The sequence below is a fragment of the Notolabrus celidotus genome, chromosome 18, assembly GCF_009762535.1.
Source record: "Notolabrus celidotus isolate fNotCel1 chromosome 18, fNotCel1.pri, whole genome shotgun sequence".
Lineage (NCBI taxonomy): Eukaryota > Metazoa > Chordata > Actinopteri > Labriformes > Labridae > Notolabrus > Notolabrus celidotus.
The window spans coordinates 6,456,233-6,482,071 of NC_048289.1; the positions used below are offsets into that span (position 1 = coordinate 6,456,233).

A 25,839-nucleotide genomic window follows, 5' to 3' on the forward strand; every position below is an offset into this window, starting at 1 on the left:
ATTATTGCTTTCTTCGTACTACTTTTACAGATTTGAAGAAGTATTTTAGGAGAAAATCACTTTGAGAGACGACAAAGAAATCTGAAACACTCTGTAACCATCATGTGACCCCTCAGGTTTTCCTTGAGGCAGCTTTTGATACCCTGACCCCAGGTTTGGAACCATCACACTTCACTATGAGATTATAGCAGCCAGTATTACAAAGACCTGCATCTCATCGGTAACAGGAGATCTGTGACACACTTCAGTACATTGATATTAAAAAACAAACCATAAATCATGCATACAGTCGCTGGCTGTTCAAAGCTGGTGTGTTTGTGTTTTCATCCTCATGTGTTATATGAGTTCCGCAAAACATCAATCAGGAGCTTTTATCGTCAGATAATATACTGTTTTGACTCATCGCTCTTTGTCAAGCAGAGTTGTCATGATACCAGAACTTTGAACTTTCATACAATACTAGTAGAAATCAAACAATATCAATACCTGTTTCCACATCTACAAAACCACTTCAACAAGAAAAGTCTCTCAACTCCTCCAACATATGACTTACTGCTAATACTGGTGTGATGAAAGGCAATATGAATAAGATTTACCTTGAAACAACTCAGTTTGTCGTAAGAAGAAGTGTGTGGTGGTGTTTGTATCTGCAGAAATGTAACTCTTGATTTCTATTTACTATTTTCCTTATGTTGGACGCATTATAGTGTTGCTCATTGTGCAGCGATGTAGAGCTCACTGACTAAAGTCCACAGGTCGGGACTGAAAGAAAATACATTGCTGTCTCTCTCCTCTGCTCTCTAGACATAAACACAACGTGAAAATCTTTAAGAGACGCCAAGGGGACCGAACAAAATGTCAGTATTTGCTGACCTGTGAATGAGAGCAGGGACATAGAGGCTGTGACAGAGGGCGGAGCAGAGAGAGAGAGCAGGCAGGAAGAAGAACAAATTTGGAGACTTTGGCAACCCTCTGCACGTTTGTGGGCAGGTGTGGACATATTTAAAAGTGTGAAATACACAGAAAATAACATTGAAATAATTTTTTAGTTCATCTGCTTTGTTTTTCTTGACAGCAGTTCCTCTCCTCACTTTGTATATGAGTTGATCAACCACCGCTGTTCTATCTCCTTCGCTTGCAGTAGCTCTGATTTAAAAAAATATTGTTTTTATACGTTTTTTTCTTTGGCTCTAGAGTGCTTTTCAGTACAATCCAACAAAACATATGTAGATTGTATCATTTAAAGCATGTTTTTGAAGAGTACAACTGAAATAGAGCAAAAGGACAAAAGCCTGAACAAATTGCACCTCAGACAAAAGAAAATAAGAGGTACTACTCATCTTAGATTATAGAAGGGTACAATGATTCCTTGACATCGTTGTCCAAGTAATGACAAATTTAGTTGCCAAAGTTTTAAATAGTGGATGAGTCTTTGATGATGTCATCACATATGTTTTCATGTTGTACGCAGAATAAGACAGTTTCCTGGAGTTGAATTTTTGAGGAGTAAGACATCTTAAATCCTTACTATCTATCGCCAAAATAAATTACTGAGGAGTGATCTTGCGTCATTACTAATGGAAGCTGTGGAATCTTGATTAATATCCTCTATATAATCATGCATTTTCCTTAAATATAATCATGTTTTTCTTATTATGCTCATGTATTCTTCTTTTAACAATTATATTCATATGTTTTCCATTTTATATGTTTTATTGAAGAAACCAGCAAATAGTAAGGCATAAGGCCAGAGATCTGTGCAGATCTCTGAATAAAGGCGAGACTGAGGTCAGTGCCCTAGTTTCTGCAAGTTCAATGTAGGTTCAGCTCGGAGGTGGTAAATTCATCTATTTATAAGTTGTTTTGCAAAGACCGAGAACCAACCCGAGCCTCATATTGCAGTTGAATGTAAGCGAAGGGGATTTTTGGTAACTATGCCAAACGCTTTGTGTTAGATAAAAGAGCCGATGTACGCTTTTAAGAATTGTTGATATGTGCTTTTGATAACCACAAATGTCGTAAGATGAATAGGATATGTGCAGACGTGTGCTTTTTGTAAACCACTAGACTGAGGTAATGTCTCTGTTGTTTCTAGGGTACGATGTTCACCTGACAAGACCCTTTGCTCACCTTTGATTGCAACTCACCCACACCTGTTACCCCCCCCTCCTTTCTCCCCCTCCCTTTGTTCTTCCTTACGTATGAACAACTGTATTAAGGTCACACGTACACATGTTTCCCCCCTCCCTTTTTCCTCCCTTATGTTTGAAGAACTATAAAGTATTGATCATCTCTGTCACTCAGCGGAGAACTTCAGATGCTCTTGAGTATGCTGTAACTTCTCTCTCATGCTGCATGAATAAACTTTGTGTGTAAACTTTGATACTGATTTCGAAGCCTCATTTCTGGTCACAGCTCCGCTGGACGATCGCCTCACGGCTGGGTCACCTCACCAAAAGTGTATTGCATTCAAGTCAGAAAAAACAAATCTGCTACGTTTTCTGAATGAAGGCGTTATCGGGAGGCCTACCTGAAATAAAACTGCTGCAAAGTCCTCAGGTGCCTGCACAATGTTGACAAGCTAATAACAAAACCATCTATGTCACTTAGAGACACTCATATCTCTCAATGTTTTAAACCCAAACCCAAAACAAAAAGGGATTAAACTGAACAACCGGGGCATGTTCACTTCCTTGTGTGGCCTCGAAGTGCTGTTGGGATTTTACTATAGCGGTGTGTCTTTAAATCAGAAAAACAGAGCAAAATGTTTTTTGGTTACAAAAATGTTTTTTTCTCATGTGAATGCAATACGCTCCCGTCATTACTATCCCTGCTGCATGGGGCACATGCATTACAGTGAACGGGAAGCAGTATGCAAACAAAACAAAATAATGTATGCGGCTGATGCAACATCGGCGCGTCAAAAAATTTCTAAAGTCTATGAGTATTTTATATTTTTGGGGGTTTTTGCCGTTTTATTTTTACAGGACAGCTGAAGAGAGACAGGAAATGTGGGGAGTAGAGAGCGGGGGAAGACATGCAGGAGATGGTCGCGGCCGGGAATCGAGCCGGCGACCCTTGCGACGAGGACCGTAGCCTCTGTATGTGGGGCGCTTCCACCGCTAGGCCACCAGCGCCCCCGTCTGTGAGTATTTTACCCTCAACCCTGCAAAGCAAAGATATCTTCAAACTGGAATTTGCTTTTCATGCAGGCATGTCAGTAATTTGTGAGCATTTGAGAAGAAGACACTGTGACATTCACATTGACCTGCGGCTTAAAGTTAGAGTCACATTTCTAGTCCCTCACCTTGAAATCCTTATCATACAACACTTCATCTTTTTCTTCCTCCTCTCCTGAACCGAAACAGTGGAGCAAACTTTTACCACACTATACATCAAAACTAAATCATTGGTCTTCCATAAATATGCATTCTTAACGGCATGTTTGGAGTTTAAAGAGTAAGGACAACTCAAAGAGCTGATTGTTAATTAGAACCATTAAGTAATTGTGCACTTTAGTCAAATAATCGTTTAGATAATCGATGACTAGTTGGCTATCAAAGCAGACGTTTGAAGCACCTGAGATTAAAGCCAGAGATAAATATTCTTGAGGACAAAATTATGACATTTTTCTCAGGAGATTAACATAGAAATGTTGAGTATTCGAGGCCAGACCTTGAACTATATTGTTCAGTGACCCTAATACTTTCCTATACCAGAGTGTAAACCCTATTCTAAGAAGCCAATTTACTATGACATTTTGACACGTATGACTCTCTTCATTGTAAAAAGCTGTGCACATCACACTTAAGACATAAATACCCTCTGGAAATGTTCCACCCTCTTCTTTTCTGTCCTATCTCTTTAATTCCTGTTTTCCTGCTTCCACAATTGTAATTTTTCCCTCATACATCCTCCTCTAAGTGTGCAGGTTGTAAACTCATCCGCCCCTCCACTCATCAAGCACCCAGCTCATCTGTCATAACAAATTTTTCTCACTTTCTTGCTTCACATATCATTTGCTGCTCTGTGAATGACAGGCTGTTGGTGTTGCAGCACAAAACCTCTTTTATCCAAACTGTCTCTTCTGTCAGGACGCTAATTAGACAGACTGCAGCTCTCTTCCTCTTCACACTCCAGCAGCACGCTCTCAAAAGCTTGTAACCCGCTCGGCCTCGCTGACAAACGGACTGCCTGTTGGGACGAGGTCACTGTGGTGGACCGCTGCAGCTTTATTGCTAATTCGACTGTGCTTTGAGTCATTATCAAACAGCGGGAGAGGCTGAATTTAAGAGGGAAATAAAACTGTAAAAATTCTGCTCGGATTCTTTTATCTACTATTACCATCCCACCTCCATCATGTAACACAGCTCTGATGCTCACTCTGATCCTGTAGCTGAAAAAGAATCACTCTCTTTGGATGGTGTGTGTGCGTCTTTGTGTTCGAATGTGTGTACATATGTGTTTTTAAAGAAGCCGGCAGCATTACTGGCTGTTAGAGGGGTACGCCTGAGGACTCATGAGGGGGCGGTGTGTGTGTCTGTGTGTGCGTGTGTGAGTGTGAGTCAGCATATGTGAGACAGTGTATCTGAGGGACTTTTGACAGCTGTCAGAATCCATGCTCCTCTCCAGCTCCTCCGGCTGTACCCTGAGGACCTCGCCCCTCCTGCCTACACCCCCTCGCCCGCAGCCTCAGTGCCTTGGAGACTCCTCCCAGCCACAAGGGGTCAGTGCGTTTATCTAGCTGCTCGCTGCTCCCCCCATTAATCCAATTATTTGTCTCTTTTTTTTGAGCTAGCCCCGGGCGATCTCCGTGCCAATGCTGCCTTTCCGGTATGGCAGTCTGGCAGAGGGAAACCTCTGGAGAGCAGCTGTCGACTGCCGCCTAACACGCTGCCTCACCAACAGCCTCCTCCAGCTAACGAGAGTTATACCGTGCAGGCATCTCACAAGCCTGTCCTGCAACATCCCTTCAGAAACCACTTTGATATTGACTGATGATGCTTAAATAGGTAAAAGCATTCATAAAAGAAACCCCTCCTCCAAACACAAATCATCTATTAGCAATCATTATGGAGCCGGGTTGTCTTGTCAGGTTTTGGATTCCGACACATGTTGATGGTGTCTGCCTGAGGCTGCAAAGATACATACAGGTGTAGAGAGACGGTAAAGATCTGCATAACTCATGCTTACAAAAGGTTGGGTGCTGCATATTCGTATTTTTACTGAACAGTGCAGACTTTGAATGTTTTTCTGCTCGACTGCTCACCACAGACCTTAGTGTGTCAGTCAACGTAGCTTATCACCTACACTGGTAGATTAATTAAGCTTTATTGTACGCCAGCTGCACAATTAAAACTACACTCATTTTTAGGGTTGAAGTGCACATTCAGTGAGTGAACCTGTTCTGAATGACGAACACTCTTTTGACGCTGAGAAACACTGAAGCACTTTCTTTTTAAAGCAACAGATTGGTTGATTTGTTTTCAAATATGAATACATACTTTGATCAGAGGGACTCTGGCACTCTGACCTGAGTGTTTTGAAAATGTGATATTAAAAAGTAATCAGGTCTATGCTTAAAATGTTTATTGCAAAACTTATTAATTTGACATTGCATCAATTACAGATCTACCAGCAAACCAGCCAGCCAACTTGCCTTTCCCATGATAGAAGCTGCGAATACCATTAGGATAAGATAAGATACTTTTAATGATCCCTCAGTGAAGGGAAATTCTTTTGTTACAGCAACTTACAATAATTGACAGGAATCAAGAGCATACTTCTTTACTGGAAGGAGCGAAAGCCAGCATGCCTCATGAAGGACTCATGGCTGGAGGATTACAATATCAAGATAGCTGCTAGTTTCTTAAAAGACTTTGCCCGAGGTCTGAGTGGGCACTGGGACATTGTCAGGAGACGTCTGGGTTAAGAGCTTTGTACTGTAATTATGTGTGTTCATGGTCCTCTGCAATGAGACCCTTTCTTATTGTTATCTACCTGCTGTTGTAATTGCTTTTCAGCCTTCTGGATGTATGTACCTGAATTCACCTGTCATGAATTGGATATGGATTTGGACCCTGAGGCATCCACAAAAATATCATGTACCCCCCCAGCTGTGCCATGTCCAGTGCTGTGATGTCTCCTTTTCTTTCTTTTTTCCTATGTTATGTTATGTTATGTTATGTGTCTCTGTGTATTTGTTCTTTTGAGAAATCTAAATAATAATAATAAAAAGGAGAGTATCGCTGCAAATATATCATCCACATTGTTTCCAGGTTTCTTTTTTTTAATGAAAGGATGCAGTTAATCAGCAAATGAACACTTAATTAAACAGCAAATTAAAGCACTGAATCATTTCCAAATAGAGTATACACTTACATGGAGGATAGTGCTTTAGTTGGAGTTTTTAGCTACATTACTTGGTAGAGCTGACCTTGTCTTTAGCAGTTGTTAGCCAACCTGTGTTCCACTTCACTGGCCACTTTCTCAACAAAGGAGCCAAGTTGACCAGGATCCCTGTGGGTCATACACTTACTACTTATAAGTACCTCATACATCCCTATCTGTCACTGTTATATGTGTGATAGACTTTCCTCACCTCAGCGGATCAACAGGGACAGCACTGCAGCATTACACTCATGGAAGAGTGTTGGCTAATGTATACATCTAAGGGCCATATAGTGACTAATTTTAACACCTGTGTACAACCATGATACTGATTTCTGATTGGCTGACTGAATAAGCAGAGCGAACGTTTTGAATAAAACGTGATTATTTTGATTAAAACTGGACCAAAATGTTTTAAGTTGTCATCACGACTTATACTTAAAGGACAAAATCCTAAAATGTGACTAAAACTAGTAAGCATTGTGGTCTAAAGACTGAATCTAAAACAGCTATTGTATTAACACTATTTATCAGGATGATGCGTGATATGGTTGTGCAAAAACTGCTGAGACTAAGCATTCTTCCTGCAGATGATCAATGAGAATACATGAAAGAAAGAAAACCACCATATCTATATATCACTCTCTGCAGATAACTAACTTATAGGATTAAAAGTGATGTGGGAAAATCTCAGATCAGACTTATATTCATTTTAAAATGATGCTGTGTGTCTGTTTGGCATATTCTTGTTTACTTTTGTGCGCTTAATGTAACATGTTGCTCTCTTAAGTAGCTGAAGTAACTTGTGACTGACCTACTGTTTCAACTTATGGCTGCTAGGACTGAATATATTAGTTATTTTAAACCAGATTGGTTCACATGTCTAGATACTACGAATACTGCAAATAACCACTTACTTTTATACGTTATTCTCGTGATGGTGTCTCTGTTCAGCATTCGATTCAGGAATGAGTTTGACGTCTCAGCAATCTGGATAGAAAGAAAGAAACAGAGAGTTAAAACAGGAGAGGTTAAACTCTTTAAGTAAGGTGAGATCATTTCATGATTAAAGTCAAATACAGAACAAAAAAAAAAAAGCACTTCACTCAGCTCAGCATCGTAGACAATAACATCTAAAGCCACTGATGGATTTGCACAGTCAGAAGCTCATACACTCTGTTGTGCTGCTGCTTTGCCTTCTGGAAAATAAAGGCTCCCACTGTCAGGAAACTATTAAAGGCAGCTCAAAGACACACTCTCCTGCCATGTCAGAAATAATCCTCTCTTTTAAAGAGAAAATGCATTGTTTTCTTGTCCTAACATGACTTTATGATACAACAAAAGAAGTTTCACAATATAAGAGTTAAAATTGTGACCATTCGAGGTGTATCTTCTGCTCACATGTAGCCCTTTAGCTCTGTTGTTCTGTGACAAACTGAATCTGACAGCAAGAAAAGTTTAGCCACACAGTGTAACACAGGATTACAGTCTGTGGGTGGATGATGTGAAATTGGCTTGCAGTGTTCCTAACATTAGCAGAGCTAGCACCACCAGCCTTTAGTCCTCCTTGCAGGTTAACGTCCACATGCCTGTGCTGGTTCCTCATTGCTCTGGTTGATTGGTTATATGCCAGTTTAGCCAGACAGCCAACATACAAATACTGCCAAACTACGCCACAATACGGGATACCATCTGTCATCTGTGAGTGTTTACATCTGGGTAGGTGAGCATCAGAGCATTATGGCAGCATATGACCTCCGGACCAGCAGGACCAGAGTCTGAGACATTTTCTTTTCCATTTATCAGTCTGTAAACATGTTCTGTTGTGTTAACTTCATGTTCCATTCTCAGTCACAGCCAACAGTTTTCGTGTTTTAACCTCATGTCTTTTATTTTCTGACCATAAAAAAACTAATGTCATATTAAGCGGACTTCTCTCAGTCGATTGATATGACTACAGTTAATAAACCAAAGTGTGTGTTTAGAGCCGTATGCATCATAATGGTGTGCTGTTGACGAATAACAAATCATTTTAAGTATTACACACAGCTGTGGCATACATCTTAAGAAGACCAGGTGTCCAAACGACTGTTAAGTCCCCACCATATGCTTTCAGAGTGTCTGTCTTTCTAAGGTGGCTGCTCCTTGCTACGTACCTATTCATTTTTACACCATTAAATGATTCCCTGTCCTATATGGTTTTGAATACTTTCCTCTTTGTGCTCCCTTTATGTCCCTAAACTGTCTGCCTGTGCTTTTAAACACTATAGACCCAGTCTTGTATCTGTGTACCACTGGTATTACCACTGTCTGCATTGGAGTTTTCTTCCATGTTGTTTAAAACTACTGTGTGTAGACATGGGAATATTTAGCGATAGCTTGCGGTCAGAATCTAGACTGAAATGCTCCCCTGCTCATCTTTTATGTAAGTGAATGGATGGTGGCCTTGGAGGTCAAGAAACACCTGTGATGCATGATAAGTATGATCCTCAAGTTTTTACCTTCAAAAACTTCCATCAATACAAAGACTTTTGTGCACAACCACAGTGCAGCCACTCACTGATTTCCAAAAAGCGTATGTTACTAGTTTGTCCATTATGTGTTACTGAGAAATATGGAAAATGGTGACCTCTGTGGAAGTGGACCTCCTCTTTATGTAGATATAAGGCTCATTCTAAGTTGAAAACAAAACTATTTTCATATTCAGGTGATGAAACATGCATTTCAACCAACATATGAAGTTATATCCCATTTCTACCAGGTCTTCTTCAGCTTAATTATACACACTGCGCCTTTAAAACTTGAATTACAAGAATTCAACCTTCCTCTGTTTCCAACAGCCCTTTCAGCGAGTGAAGTGGAAGGGAAATAGACATGCTGCTTTGTGTTAAGAGGAAACCTTTTTCTCAGTAAAGTGAGGCACTTCATTTAGATACGGCGTACGCTGTATTGAGATGGATTCTTTGCATTCTTGTCTAATGAAACACATTAGGCCTTGACATGTTTGTCAGACGTTAGCGAACAATGAATCTTAATAAGCCCACGTTGAACTCTCTTGTGATTTCGCACACATTTGATTTGCATTCATTTCTTGTATTGTACATACATTAAAAAAGAAGTATTCCATTGATATTTCAAGACTGATTTCAACCATATGGCCGAGTCCTACACATGCTTGTTTGCGGTAATTGAAAAGAGAGTGTTTGTATAAAACTTCAAACTGAATCCACGTTACACCACAGTGACTCGTGGAATTAGCCATCTGGCTCAGCGATGTACAAATGATCCTCTGCTTGCTTGTAACCAGTTGTAGAACATTTTGCAGTTTTCCTAACAGTGGATGCTTGAAAGAACAGCTGAGAAGCATTAAGATGACATTTCTTTCCACCAGATGTGCAGGGTATTAGGACACCAAGGCAGAGCAGGGAGATACAGTAAGTGTGAAGCTAATTGGAAAGAAGAGACCAGTGACAATGGAAGGAGACTGAGATGACAGTCTTATCTGAAGTAGTGGAGAGCGTAGTTGGTTGGGAGGTGTTTATAGTGTGGATTTCCATTAGTTGCCCTGGAAACACGAAGCTAATAAAGCTTGGTTTCACCATGAAGAATATAATGAGCTGTACTTTTATGAGGCCTGAATCCATCCAAGGTTTTGTGCGTTCAACTATAACACAAAGCAACATCAAACTCTGCCATCAGCCCACATTAATCTCATGTTTGTCAGTGTTATTTTGATCAGATTAGACCGAATGGATCAACACAGTCGCCAAAACCTAATAATCTAATCATCCTGGTGTCTAAGTCCAATCCTGCCAGATCTTAGGATATTTCTTGTAGCTTTCTTGAAGCTTGGCATTAGTTCATTAGTTGTTTCCAATCACTGATAACCAATCACAGCTCATTCTAACAACAAGGTGGTCCATTTAAACACATCTTCATTTTCACTTAACCCGGTTGGCCTCTGCTGCTGCTGGTAAAAAATTGCCTCCTCCACCCCAGCCTCCTCCTGTCTGCTCTGCATGTCTGTTTATACCTTTGCAGAGGATTTTGCATTGCACTCCCTGGAAAACCAAATCATCAAGTGTGGCTAACCAAGGGAGCTCTTCAAAAAGCATAGCCAAGCATGACTGTATATCCATTTGGCAATAAACATTAGTTATTTGATGCTTTGGGTTTGTGGCATCCTGTCCTCTCTGCTTCCATTGGTTTGGTTGGTTTAGCTTCCTGGTTCAGGAGCCAATGGGCAGAGTCAGGAAGGATGTCAGTAAAGTGAGTTAATAAAGACGAAGTGGCTTCCTCTCTAACATCTCTCATCCTCTCAGGCATCATGTCTTTCGTTAGCTGCTTTGTAGCTTATTTTCACAACACGCTCTGCACAACATCTACTTGGGAAACGTATCAAACACTAATGCAAGAGTCATTGGACTTTCCATAACTGTGAGTGTCTGCTTCAAACTCACACAAGAATCTGTTCTGCTGTGGACTGGACCCACCTGAGGGAGTGATGACGATAACCGGTAAGTGTAATGTGTGTTATAGTTAGCAGAAGATGAGGGACGTCAATACTGATTCCGGTCAGCACCTATCATGGGGGTATTTTGGCTTTACCTTTGTTCAGCTGGAGGAGATGGGGGAGGCATTGTCCATCTAAATATAAAGCCAGTAGCTCTGAGGAATGGGATAGTTGAGATGACTTTTTGAAAATAGTCTCACCACCTTAACATTTGTCCTAAAACACACTTGTTTGTGGTGTTCTGTTTCATGAAGCAAGTAATGTATAGAGTTATGGCAACATTATTCATATAATCACTTTGAACTCTGAGGTTTAACCACCAGAGTCTTAGATCAGTCTTTAGTCCAGTTGGATACTTGAGCCAAGTTCAATCAGACATTTCCTTTTTTTCTCTTAAGTTATATTTTGGGGCTATAAAAAACCTTTATTAGAGAAGAGAGGACAGTGGATAGAGCAGGAGACTGGGAGAGAGTGGGGGAATGACATGCTGGAGGGGGGCCACAGGCTGCATTCAAACCCTGGCCATCCGCTACATGAGCGCAAGATTTACGTAATCATCAGGAACAGGAAAACCAAGAAGGATATTATACATCTGCACAAACTTGTTGCAGAGGCAGGAGCATACCAAAGGCTAATAATATTTTCACAGTTTCAACAGTTCAACAGTCTCAGAGTGCAAGCTTCACAATCAGGACAACTTTGACTTTTTGCTCGATTCCCCTTACATCAGCATCCTAACCTTGGACCTCCCAGCATACTGGATGAACCATTAAAAGCAATAACAATGCAGGTTGGCTCTCAACAGGGGCGTTTCCAGAGGGGGGACCTTGAAATCTGATTGGCTATCTTAGGTGCCATCCCAAAATCCTAAACTATCAATCAACTGATCAAACTTTATTTATATAGCGCCAAATCACAACAAATGTTATGTGAAGACTCTTTCCAAACAGAGCAGGTCTAGACCGTAGACCTAGACTCTATGTTCTATTATTAAAAAAGACCCAACATCAAGACAGGGTAAGATCCAGTCCCATCTTACAGACAGGACTCAGTCTGATATCATCTTAATCCACCATGAGCAGAGCACTTTGCAGCATTTAGCAAGTTACAGTGGCAAGGACAAACTTCCTTTAACAGGCAGAAACCTCCAGCAGGACCAGACTATGATTGGCCATTTGCCTTGTTGTAGATAGACTGATGTTAAAATCAACAAATTAGGGTGTATTGCAAAAAGCTCTGAATTTAAAGGTGGCACATTGCCTTTCTACTTTCTGAGTCCTTCAAGAATCACTGAGAGGATTCATATGTTGCCACTCTGTTGTGTTGTGTGGAATTAGACATCTGTGATATTTCACTGTTAGTAGTTTAAGTAGTTTAATCCTCTTTGTATTTGTTGAACACTGTTCTAGACTTGCATTACAAAGTGCCTTATAGGAATAAAACTGTATAAAACAGAGCAAATAAAACAGCTAAAATCAATAAAACCCATAAAATAACAGAGTCACCAAGACAAGGACGGTCAATACACTTGAATGATATTAGAAAAAACGCCCCGATAAAGAGTGTTTTAAGAAAGTCACTGAGTCTGCTGATTTGTAAGTTAATTGTTCAGTGAAGTCTGAGGAGCGTGGAGCTGCTTCCAACTGTGAGACATTTGATAATAGCCAAAGGAAGCACCACACTTCATGTCCTCCTCCGCGCCTCTTTTTGTCTCTTCTCTGCACTTCCTGTTCCTTCCCTCTTTCCCTCACTCAGGCCAGTTGGATGTCGCAACTCTAATTGTTAGGATGTCTTTTGGGTGAAGTGATTAAAAGAAATGTGTTAACCCAACCCTGCTACAGAAATTACTTAGTCTTTGACCTGATCTCTGTGCTCCTCAGTCAGGCATTATGCTTTCAGCAGCCACTCAAGCTGCTCACCAGTTTCCTTCTTTCCTTCTCTCTCATTTTTATCATTTTCCTCGAAAAGCACCAGAGGGGATTCAGTCAATCTGTCTCTTATTTTCCAGGAACGTCTGCACATTAGGTGTGAGAGAAGTACAGATTTAGCACCATATGGCTGAATGTCAGTCAGACACAAAGACAACCAAAAAACACATCGGGAGGATTTTTCTTGCTGTTACATCGATCGATGAGCGAGTGAACCTGCCAGCAAAATGCTCTTCAATCCACGGTAAAAGCCAGCCTGGTGTCTCTCTTCTGTGTTTCCAATGAGGGCCCCACATAGCTGCCATCACCCACTGATGTCCTTAATGGTGCCACACGACTCCTCAACTAGAATAGGGGGCCTTCCTGGCATTCTGAGTCACAGCGACGGTATCAGAAGTCTAACAAGGCCGTGCAATGAGTCACAGGAAAGTGGGAGAATGGATCTTCCGTTCTGAGAAAGTAGGGCTTAATGAGCACCTGTCTGCTCTGTGCTACTACTGAGGAGCCTGACCCAGTCAAACATGCTTAAGACAGCGTGGGCGGGGATACATTAGCAAAAAACACTAAGATGTGAGTGGGTGGCATTTGAGTGTGTGTGTGTGTGTCAGCGTGATTTTAATCTCCTTGGATGCTACACATTTTGGAGAATCATGGCTTTAACTACCACAAATGAAGACCCATCATTGGGGATGTTCACACTTCAATGCATTCTCATCTCAGGTTGTCAAGTACCAACCCTGACATGGTGACTCATCCAGCACACAAGGTAGTTTTCTTCCTCTGGAACCACAGACCGTATAAAACATGGCTCTGGGTGATGCCACGAACTGACAAGGAGTCATGAAGCCCAAAGATGATTAAGTCATTAAGTTACTCTAGTGACTCATATTGCCCTGGTTGTGTCTCCAGAACCCTAAATGGAAATTTTGGTGAGTCCTTGCAGACCCTGTGCCTCTGTATCATAAACTGTGAATTTGCTGAATGTAGCCTCTTAGTCTCTGGAGTGGAGCTGATGCAGAAGGGCCTTTAGCCTGCATTCTTTCCCAATGGCCAGCAGAGGGAGGGAAAATAACAATCATAATAATTAAGCCTCCCTTCATTGGCTCCCCGTTAGTTTAAGAATAGATTTTAAGATCTTACAGATAACTTTCAAAGCTCCCATGGGTCCTGCTCCAAGTTATCTGAACTGTTGACTCCTTATGAGCCATCTCCCAGCCTTAGATCCTAGGATAGGACCCTCCTAGCTCTTTCAAAGTTGAAGCTTCAAACTAAAGGAGACTGAGCTTTTTCAATCAGGACCCCTCGCCCTGCCTGAGAATATAAGGCTGGCAGAATCAGCTACATCTTTTAAATCTCTTCTTAAAACCAACTTTTACCGACTTGCTTTTATGTGACTGACTCTTGTTATTGCCTTTAGATCTTTTCCTTACTTGTTAGTATATCATATTTATTTTACATTTTTTATTTACCTGGTATATTTCCTCTATTTTTATGTTTCATGACTCTGTTTTATCTTATTGTTGTACCCCAAACTATTATTTTTTATTGTTTTTATCATTATAATTATCATCATTTTTATTCTTTTATTGTTTTCATCTTTTATTCTTGTTTCTATAGCTTTCTTACCTCTTTGGTCCACATGGTCTAAATGTCAGTCTACATGCTGAATGGTTTTTGTGCTGCCTAAGTTCTCTTCCCCTGCTGTTGGGTTCTTACACTTTATCTTATGGTTTCCACTTGGATTAATTATGCTGATTTAGTACTCCTTTGATTGGGTTCTTATGTTGGATTGGTTAATTGCTGGTGGGATCATCTGTTGTTGAGCTTTATGTCTTCTCCATTATATTGTTGTTTGACTTTTCTGTGTTGAGAATGTTGTTTATTGCTTAATTGTCTAAGTACTTTGTAAACCCCTGTTTTTAAAGGTGCGATATCGACAATATTATTATTAGTATTATATTATATTATTATTATTGTTGATGTTATTTTTGTTGATTTTATTGTTATCATTATGTAGATATTTTTTGTCACCATAACAATTTCTCCTCACCAAAACAAATAAAACAACAGGACACGAGCAAGCGATTCACTCTTTTCAAACACACTGATCTCTATTTACAGATTCTATATAAAAAAAAGCAGACTCTGTACTCCAGGGTCTGGATTGTCAGCACGGGAAGTGCTCTGTTTCTGTTTATAGTTATTTGTAGTTTGAACTGAATTGACAGTCAGGTATCAGCAGGCTTTGGTTAATGTAGAAAAAACAGTCTTTATGATGAGTGAGTGTTAGCAGAACACACTCCACCCTAATGACATCCTGGCTCCCATCGACTGCAATCTGACAACGATTTATTTCTCTCCGTAAACAGATACCTGCATGAAGAGCAGCTCACAAACTCTTCCAGATCAAACATTTCAGCTTCAGCTTGAGAATCTACTAAACACTCTGTTGCAAGAGCCAATCAGTGAAACAATTTCCTGACTTCCTTGAATACATCAGGAATTATCCGTTTAACACTTTAAAAGTTGTTTTCTACTCTCTTTGAGGACAGACCTGACAAAGCTTGACTTTTGACTTTGAACAAACCTGCATCATGATGTTGTGTTTCTTGGCAGATTCAAGACGTGTTATTCACGAGTTAATCACAATAAAACGGGTCCTCTTTTCAGGTGCTGAACTGACATTGACAGGAAACAGATAAATAGTGCCCTCTCAGAGCATTTAATGAACCTAGAATTGACAACATTGATTTTGGAAACATTAAGGCCTGACAGAAGAAGTTTTAAAGGTGTTCAACACTAACCACTAGCTACAACAGATTACTGAGAAGTTAACATCTGTTCCCAGGGGGATATATCCTCATCAGACATTGAAAGACGATGGATTACTGAGACTGCAAGGAATCAAAACTTACCTTATTTCAAGTGTCCTCCAATCAGTATGATTTTTATTTGGTAAATCATAGTCCTATATACATGGAGAGCCAAAATGCCAAACTCAAGGCTTGAGAGAGGAGCTAATAAACCATGGTATGTCAAGTTGGCCATACTTTAGTACAACCTATGATCTGTATGATGTTGACAAAGCATAGGTAAGGGTTTTTTTTTGTTCAGTGTGAAACTAGCTGGGTTGCTCCAACTGTCCAGAAGGGGCAGGATTTTTATTCCAGAAAAACCTCCCTCATCCATCCTCTGAATTTTCTCTCCTGCTGGTTGGAGGGGGGAGTTGAGGAGGGTTGACCTAGGTCAGCGTCTCCTCTAGACTAAATGGTGGTCCCATTGACATTGGGGAGCTAATTAGCAGTTAGCAGCTGAACTTTTCAGCCCTGTTTTTTCTGAGCGGAGGATGTCAGCTGCCTCTCTGATCTCTGAGCCTCTCATTCAAGATGGAGACCTCTCATACAACAAAGAGACAGGGGAGTGCTGCCACCACCGCTGACACAAAGCCAGGAAGCACAATGCTCCGCTCTGCAGGATAATTGGATTGCTAATTGTTTGTGAGATGTGAGCTCTTGAGCTGAACGTTTAGAAGATTTCAGGCAGACACAGAGGAGCAGGAGAGCGGAGCGATGTGCTGAGGGATAATTTAGCTCCTGACAGATTTCTTTTAAACCAATATGTGGCTACGGGATGCAAACACAGAAAATCAGCCTATTTAGAGTCTAAAAGGTTCATGAGATCAGAATACTAACAAAGCAGAATCAGCCCTGATATATTAACCCTTAAAACGCTGGAAGAGATAAGTTATCTGCACATTTAAGGATGTTTTATCCTATTATGATGTAAGCTTTACTCCCATAGAATAAGTAAAACCAAAGCTGCACTACAAAATACTCCAATCATGAGTTTTTTATCTTTACCTTGAGGTTCATAACAAACTCAGAACTCAGAAAATGAGATGTGATGAATTAAAGACACAGATGTCTCCATAAAGGGAAAGACTACAGCTAATAAAGGGCTTAGTTTATATTTGTGTTGACAGCATCAAGAGGCAGGAGGTTTGTTTTCAAAGGGTGATCTGAGTTATGACTCTCTTATAAGAGGGTTACATGTAATGAAAAACGTATTTTCAACGGGTTTATTATTCGAATGTAAGTGCTGCTGCAGATGTTCGACAGCCTGAAAAGAAAGGAGACTCCTTGTTTGTGCCTGTGTCAGGGTTTCTGCACCAAATCACTTAGATGAACACTTGCTCCATGTTTAATTGAGTCTCGTCTGTACTGAACATGCTGTTCTGCTCTGTTCCATTTTGCACTACATGTTCCTTTCTGCGTTATATACTGTAGCTTCCCTGTAATGTTCAAACACTAATTATATCAGGCCAGGTTCCCTGTACACCCAAACAAATTATCTTCAGATGAAAGTGATGCAGCTCCTGCCTGAAACTGGGATAAATGTTCTGCTGGATTTCAAGGCCATCCCAAAATGCCTTCATAGCCCAAACCAGAGACTGTATAAAATGGGAAATGACATGCCATACCCCTAAGAGTGAAGCCAAAACATTTAGAGCTCCCTCTCCGACTCTACCAACAACTCATTGTGACCACCTTAGCACACCAACGTCTATTACAGGGCTTATATTTTCTAGCTCTTCCCAAGTCTGGCTTTGAATTACCATGACCTGGATGACTGAGAACCTTCAGATACATTTAGAGCTCCCCCTACTGACTGGCTGGAGTATAAGCCATAAGGTCCACCTCCTCCATGTTAGCAGATGGGATATCGGTTAAACTTAAAAATCAAAATACACGTCCAATAAATGTTTCTCAAACATGTTTTCAGTCATCAAAGCTGGTTCCTGTCATGCGGATTTTAATTTCCTAGTCTTCATTTTTCTAAGAAGTTTAGTTCAAATTATAGTTTGATGCTAAGAAAGGGGAGATAACGCAATGATTGACAGTTCTGGAACAGTGTGGGCACCAGATTATCAGAGTAGGACAGCAGTGAGTCAAGAAACATAACAAATACTAACTCAAGAGAGAGATCCATTGGATCGCCAAGAGCTGTGGCAATCCATTGGTGAATTAAATGTGTTTTTGTTTGAGGAAGAGGCGTAACAATGCTGCTCCATCAGCCGACAGACTCTGGCTCTAATAATGTCACCAGTGCAAGTTATCAGTGTCTGTTGCAGGGAGTATTTTAACTTCACTTTTGGACAGCAGGGAAAGTGGAGACGAGCCATCCATCTTTATGATATACTAACAGTCATTGATCTTGACCTCATCAGGGGAATTCTGGGTGTCTTTTCTGTCTAATTATCCTGTTTGAATCAATTTAAAGATAAATAGATATAATGTAGATTATGCAAACCAGTCTCTGCAGAAGGTTTATATATGACACTCTTCTTCTTATCAAACTGAACTAAATATGTAATAGCTAAAGAGTGTATTTCATTGCATCCTAAAAGAAGAGCTTTCAGGCCATCATTTGACAACATGTATGTAGTTAAAGATGTCAAACCATTGCTTTGTGTTGGTCAAAAAATTGTGTAACAGTTCACAGGCTGGCTGCACAGATCGTGTTTGAAATGATTTGAATCAAACCTAACTATAACGCAACTTACAAAGCTTACATGACTGTTAGGTACAGAGCTTGAAGCATTTCAAGCAGTCAGAGAATATATCTATATTAGCAAATCTACAAAAATATTACAGAATATAACAGAATCTGAAGAATAAAAAGTAAGTATGAGTCTTACCTTCATGAATATAGATACTATGACGAGTCCATTGGGGCTTTTAGCAGCTTCCGTGTAGTTTGTGTACAGCTCATGATTGTAGTGGATCAGTTGAACCTGGAACACACACACACACACACACACACACACACACACACACACACACACACACACACACACACACACACACACACACACACACACACACACACACACACACACGCACACACACAGAGGACATGTAGAGTTAATAACACAGTGAGCACAAAGCAGGCGAAACCTTGCACTCTACAACCTTACTAAAAAGTCTATTCCTCAATTCAAGCCGAGGGTCCCTCATTTATCTAAATCCCCTCCCTGCTGCATCATGCTGGATAATTTAAAAGGAAAAATCAATACAGGATAACATCCAAGGCACTTAATGTAATGTAGGAAGATGATGTTCAGAACATTTTTACTCTGTGTGTGGATTTGAATAGATTTAGTGACATAAAGAGTCGAGAATTCTTTCATTATTTCATACAAGGCCGATTTGCTTTCAGAGGTGAGAGCGTATAAACCGTCTCCCAGCATGAGGTTAATGTTTACTCACACAGATGCTTCATCCTCTCCAGCTGCTCTATATTCCTGCTTTTTTAATGATGTTTGGATGTGGGCAGGCGGTTCCTCTCAACTTCCAACTCATAAAAGTGGAAACTGCTCCCCAGTTTGATAAAATTCTCCTCCAAACAGCCCATGAACAGAGAGTTCTGACAAAGGACAACAGATGTTTGTAATTCTGCCCTCTAAAAAGCAGAAGATTTGAACCATCATTTGAGAGAAAGCTGAGTTGACTTTCATTTTCTTGACTGAATTCCTGCTCTGTCTTTACAAACAGACATTCTAAAGACATGGACAAGGGTATTAAACCAGTAAATAAACTATCAAGTACACTATCATCAGCATTTCTTCTATGTTTGGTGTTTCCATGATGTGATTTGAGAAAGCTATGATGCTCTTTCCAGTATCATCTGTTTTCACCAATTAGATTTTGCAGTTCTGCTAGCAACTGGTACTGAGCTCAGCCTATGGTTAACCTCTGCTGGTCACTTGTTGGCATTTTTTTTTTTTAAATGAGAGACTAGCAGCTGGAAAGCGGCGTTAACAGCATGGTTAATGTTTTAGTATACCAGGGTGTGTTGGAGAGCATCAGGTACCGTATTTTCCTCCAGTGTAAACTGAACCGCTATAAAAACTCCTCTGTGCCCAATTCAATCAAAATGTTAAATAAAGATTCATGAGGCTGAATGGCTTGAGGCTTGAGCAACTGGGTGGCATTTTATCATACTGATCGAATCTTATCGCATTGTATTGCCTCACCTCGCCTCGTATCGTATTGCCTCGTATTGTAATGTATCGCCTCGTCTGGCCTAGTCTCGTATCGTATTGCATCGCCTCGTATCCTATCGCATCGTATCCCATCCCATCGTATTGCCTCGCCTCATATCGTATCTTAATGTGTTGCCTTGTAAGGTAGTGTATCGCCTCGCCTGGCTTAGTCTTGTATCATATGGTATCGTATTGTGTTGTATCATATTGTATTGTATCGAATTGTATCGTATTGTGTCTTATTGTGTCATATTGTATCACATCACATTTTATTGTATTGTATCGTATTGTTACGTATCACCTCGTATTGTATCGTCTCGTATTGCATGGTCTTGTATCGCCTCTCTTCGTATCGCATCGCATTGTATTGTATCGTATTGCATGGTATGATACACATCATCCTGTATCCCAGCATGCTTTGTGCAGCGATATGGCCTCTTTTCTACAATTTACCCAGGTTACTGCTGGTCCAATCCGCCTGTCCATTTCACACTCTGTTTCACCTTGCTTATGAACAAGATCCTGAGATACTGATGCTCCAGACTTCCTGGACAGTATTTTATTGTTCACCAGAAGATCCTTGTACATCACAGAGGAGGAGGTTTTGTTGTGAATACCTAATCTTAAGCATTCAAATAATGGAGACCAGATACTGATCTGGGAGCAGGGATATGATCAACAAAAAAAGGTCTGTCAAAGTATTGTTGTGATTGATTTACAAGTTTTATTCTAGAAAATACATCTGCCAGCACATTTCCCTGCTGAATACCTAATCCTGCATATCTTCAGTCCTATTTTTGAATCGTTTTTACTAAATTAACACTTTTCATTTTCTACATTTAAAAAAACTTTGAACAACTTTACCTAAATTATCATATGTATTGCTTTTAGGCCGTAATGCTTCTTTAATTTGATAGCAATATGCAATGAAGTGCAATGAAAATGAAGGCACTTAAAGACTTATTTAAAGCACAAAGGGCTCGTTTCTCTCCCCACCTTTATAAACTTCTCCTCTTCGCTCGTCAGCAGAGGGCTTGGCACTAACTGTACTGCAGGATATAAATAAACAAATGTAAGAGGAGAGTAATTATGAAATGCTCGATCGGGGAGCGCAGAGCGACAGAACGTCTATAAATGCAATCAAGGAGAGAGAGGAAGTGATTAGGGCCCTGCGTTGATCTGATTAGATTTTTAGGTGAGAGCGGCAGAGGCGGCCAAAGGAACTCATCCACACTCCCTCAATGACAAATTGCACAAAGTTTGCTGCTGGTGGGCAATAAAAGGCCAGCGTGGGCCATAATAAAGTGAGAAGATGTGCCAAATGGAGAAGCAAAAAGAGGGAGAAAATAGAGGTGGTAATTAGATACAGAAACAGAGGAGGATAGAGCCAAAGAGAGGAGGCTGCAGCTCAGCATCATTTATCACAGCGTCCCCCTGTTCACACTGACTCACACTAACTGCTGAATACGGTAACACCTCAACCCGTCTCACAGGTACACTCTATTAAGACTCAACCATAACAATCTGTACCTGCTGCCTTCTGAGCGGATTGTAATGCTGACGGGGATCAGACGGATGATTTAATGTGGTATGACAGATATTACCGTTTGTACAAATTAGAAATGGAGTTCAATACAATTCATCTCAGCAGAGTGCTTTATTGAATCTGCTTAACAAACTGAAATCAAATCTGCTTACTATCAGCTTCAATTATTTCAAAGAGTTACTTAAAAACTTTTCGTTTGCTCCGACTCTCTGTAAACTTGGAGGGATGAGGAGGCTGGATGGACTCTCCTGCTGCTTCACGCTGTGTGAGGCCGACTTGTGTCCAGTTTGATGAGCTGTTAGCTAGGATCAATACCAGGAGCTCTCTGAAAGCTAAAAATGAGAAGATTGCACTTTTGCCTTTTTTCAATAAATCCAAAAAGAAAAAACAAGGATGATCATTGATTTGTTGCTGACTGAGGTATTTTATCATCCTGCTAACATCCAAAATAAAACAAAAGGAACAAATACTTTCTTTAGAGCCATGTATACTCATGTTCACCATTTTTAAACTTCTAGTTCTCTGTATTGAAAAGGTTTAATTCATATAACTGAGCAAAACATATTGAAAAACAAGACAAAAACAACATCCCAGTACTTAAACTTTCACTAAGGGCTCTGGAGTGTGTAAAAAGCTTGTTATTACGCTAGTTTCAGCTGTTGAAAGCTGCACAGTGAGCAGAAGGGGTTTGTTTAAAACACTGGATTCAGTGTGAAGGGTCACTTTCCCTCAATCTGTATGTGCAAGTGTGTGTCTGTGCGTGCGTGTCCTGGGGTCATGACAGCCTCCTTGCGCCATGATGGCTGGCCTGGCCTGAGGGGCAGCGAAATATGAAGACAGCAAGTCGATAGCAGAAGAGAGGTGTTCAGTGTTAACGGTGAGAAGGGGGGTTAAAGTTGCTGGGCTGGAAATGACGCCCTCCATCTCTGCTTCCATCCATCCGTCCTCCCTCGTTTGGATCAACCGGAGCATGGATCCATAAAGCTAACACATGGAGAGGCACCGCTAACACACACCTATCACACTCTGATTATGCACAAACAGGCTTTACTGGGAGGCCAGAACGCTGCCAGAGCACTACAAATCAAAATCCATCATCTGTGCTAATACTCATCCTGCTAGGTCGGTAATTGAACATAATCCCAGATTTGGTTATCGTTCTTCATTCATATTTATTTCTGCATGTTTGTTGTGCGTGCACTGATGTTCTGATGTGACTTTAATCCACCACAATCAGAACGCTGCGGTGCAGATGTGGGCGAAATGTCGCCATTTAATAGTGATTAATCATAATTAGGGGATGGAAAAATAAAACAGAACAAGCTTCCCCGTGAAAAGCTGTGACCGATGATCTGCCACACACAGATATTAGCTCAATGGGATTTAACGTTTGAAAGAGGACATATGAGGTGCGTATCTGTGATTGATGGGGGTTTAATGTGTTTGGAACAGCTGCCTATGGCGAATCCTTCTCAAACACTTAATGAGATTTGTATTAAATATAGCTGGATGCTCTCTTTAGCAACCAGCAGTGTCTCCTTCAGTTTGCAGGGGCTAACTTCCTGCAGAATTTACCTGCTGTAATCCTGATTGAATCTGCTTGTACTCATAACATTTGAATGCAAGTTTTGTCCATCCTCATAATGGATGTTAACGGGTGCAAGAGGTCAGGAATGGGACAGATGCTTCGGTTTCTTTTTCCCCTCAATATTTCCACTACCGTGTTCCTGTGGATGAAAAATGAATGAAAGTGAAAGATTGGAAAGTCAAGAAATCTCTGCGTTGGTATAAAAGTGTAATGACACGGTTTCCTCGGGTTTCTTTTCTTTATCTTCTCTTTAAAGCTCAATGTGGGTAAGATATGTGTAACATACACTACTCTGACTGTTCCACAATCAAACAACTTCTAACTTTTGTTCCATTTTATACTGCAGTGGTTTTACAACACTCTACAAAGATTAACTTTAAAACACACAAAAAAGAGTTTGCACCAAAATATGACACTCTAGGTCATCTTTAAGAGCTACATCTTTAAGGCCACCTGCCTGATGTTGTGTGGAGCCAAAACAGCCCTGATCTAATGAGATATGCTAGACCTCTGAAGGTGTCGTATTCAAGCAACAACTTTCAGTCTTAAAATATGAAGCGCATTTGTAACAGCTAAAAGTTGCAGTTCATCAAGTGTCTGCTTGAGACTGGCTACAGAAACACCAGAAACCACATACACACCCATTCAAAGACGACGATCTTTACAGCAATAATAAACATGTTTGCAGCCTGGTTCAAAAAACAGTTTAGGTCTGAGTAGCTCATTTCTCCATCCGCACACACTGTACGGGGTGGATTTTGTTATGACTGTATTTTTAAAGGTATAAAACTTATGAGTTTTGCCCAAATAAGGGCATAGCTGACTTGATTGACAGGCGGGCACCCTGTAGCTGTTAGCGAAAAGGCTAAAGACTTGCCTCTTTACCTCACACTATAGCTAGGACAAAGTTTGTTTGAGTTCAGTATTTCCAATATGGCACCCTCAACGATTGGCTTCTAAACAGCACTCAGGAACAGATGGCTGACATCACTGATGCCATGTCAATTTTAAATACAGTCTATGGTGGTATCTAGCAAGTCACTGGCAGCAAACTGTTCAAGTCCTGAGAGTTTTGAGGTGGGCCTTCGAGGATCAGACTTGATGTTCCTCCACACCCTACAGATGCTGGATTGGATTAAGATCTGGGAAATTTGGAAACCAAGTCAACACCTTGAACTTATTGTCATGTTTTTATAGACCCCCTTCTTCAATTACTCTGTGATCTGGTCCTGATGCTCACATGACCATTGTAGGTACTTTCACATGTGACCAACCATCAACATAGGTTGCCGATGGTTGGTCGCATGTTTAAAAAAGAATAATATTTTGAACGTCTCATAAACCAAGTATTAAAAGAAAAGGAAAAACATCCATGAAGCATGGTTGTTTAAAAGGACAGATCTAAAACAATTGAAGACACTTTCTTCTTCAAAGTGTTGTTGAGGGAAATTTTGGTATTATGGTTGACAGTTCCCTGTATAAATGAAGTGTAATTTCTCAGTGTTGAGCATAAAAGTATGAAAACACAAGCCAACCCGGTGGAGAATAATCTTCAGAATATTTTAACACTTCTTAAAAAAGAGGTGTTTCATTTTCAGATTAGAGTCTGAAGGCACACCAAGGGAGCAAAGCCAAACACACACACGTCTATTCACACACACACACTCACACAGTATAAACCAAGCCTTGGATAACTGAATTTTTTTTAGGTGGTTGAAGCAAGCCAGACAATACATGGTATAATTCCCTCAAACACACACATACACTGTGTTCAGGGAGAGAAAGTAGACCTGCAGACTTGCCTATAGAGGCTGTGTCTGTAAAAACAAACAAACAAACAAACAAACAGTGTTTAGGTAAGCTCTTATTAATAATTTTATGCAGACACAGTCTGGGCGCCCATTCTTGCGATGAAAATGGAGCTCATCTGATGGCGTTCTGATTGCATTGCATTCCTTTAGCATTTATAACCTCATTTAAATTCTGCCTTACACATTGACATTCAGACACATAATTACCAGGTAAAAGTGCTGTTTTAAAGTTCTATGATAAACAAACTATATGTTTTTACACTTTCAAACTTTAACTGAAGAGGTAGATTTCCAAATCATATGAAGTCATCGAAAGCTGGTGGGACCACACTGAGGTCTGAAGGTTTGATGTCATGCTGCTTTAAGGCTGATTTATATTTCTGAGTCGAATCGACAGTGTAACCTACACACTGTCCTGTATCCACGCAGAGGCCTACACACATAGCTGACGTGCACCTCCTCCAAAATGTAACTACCCGTAGAATCAACGCGGACCGCAAGCCCTGTGATTGGGCCGCTCTGCGGCATTGTATTTACCGCATTTCCAGCATTTCCAGCATTTCCAGGATCCCTGCTTATTGGCCGTGTATTTCATCTCCTCCTCTCTATTCTTCATGTAATCATGTCTGTATGATAAACAGCAACATGTATCAGCTGTAGATTAACATAACACGCTCTGAATCTCTGTGGAAAAGTAAACAGAGATCATAAAAGTATGTGGTGCTCATGTCAGCGTCAGCCCCTGCTGCGTAGGGGCAACACAGAGGTATAAATCAGCCTTGAATGTTGTGTTAGAATCATTTTAAGGAGGTCAGCTGGACTAAATGATAATAAACAGATATTCAAGTTATCCAAGTTTGTAGAAAAGGTTTTGGCCTTCAGTCCAGTCCAAGTGTTTTAATCTGCAACTACAAGGTTCAGTCTGATACTGGTTGAGCATTATTTACTCATTAAATATGTACTTGATGTGTCTAAAACAGAGAGGTAGTCAAGTTAATTTGGGATCTTTTATTCTGAA

The 25,839-nt window shown here is 40.5% G+C and overlaps 1 protein-coding gene across 2 annotated transcripts in view; it reads right to left on the minus strand.

Moving 5' to 3' along the window:
- The window catches only part of ca10a (carbonic anhydrase Xa), a 319,433-nt gene that overhangs the window by 6,375 nt on the left and 287,219 nt on the right, over positions 1–25,839 (minus strand). For both annotated transcript variants that reach the window (XM_034707132.1, XM_034707131.1), the window contains exons 5-6: positions 18,530–18,625; positions 7,308–7,380 (exon numbers count right to left, since the gene is read on the minus strand). In XM_034707132.1, coding sequence (XP_034563023.1) covers positions 7,308–7,380; positions 18,530–18,625 — 169 coding nt within the window. The remainder of the gene's footprint in view (positions 1–7,307; positions 7,381–18,529; positions 18,626–25,839) is intronic.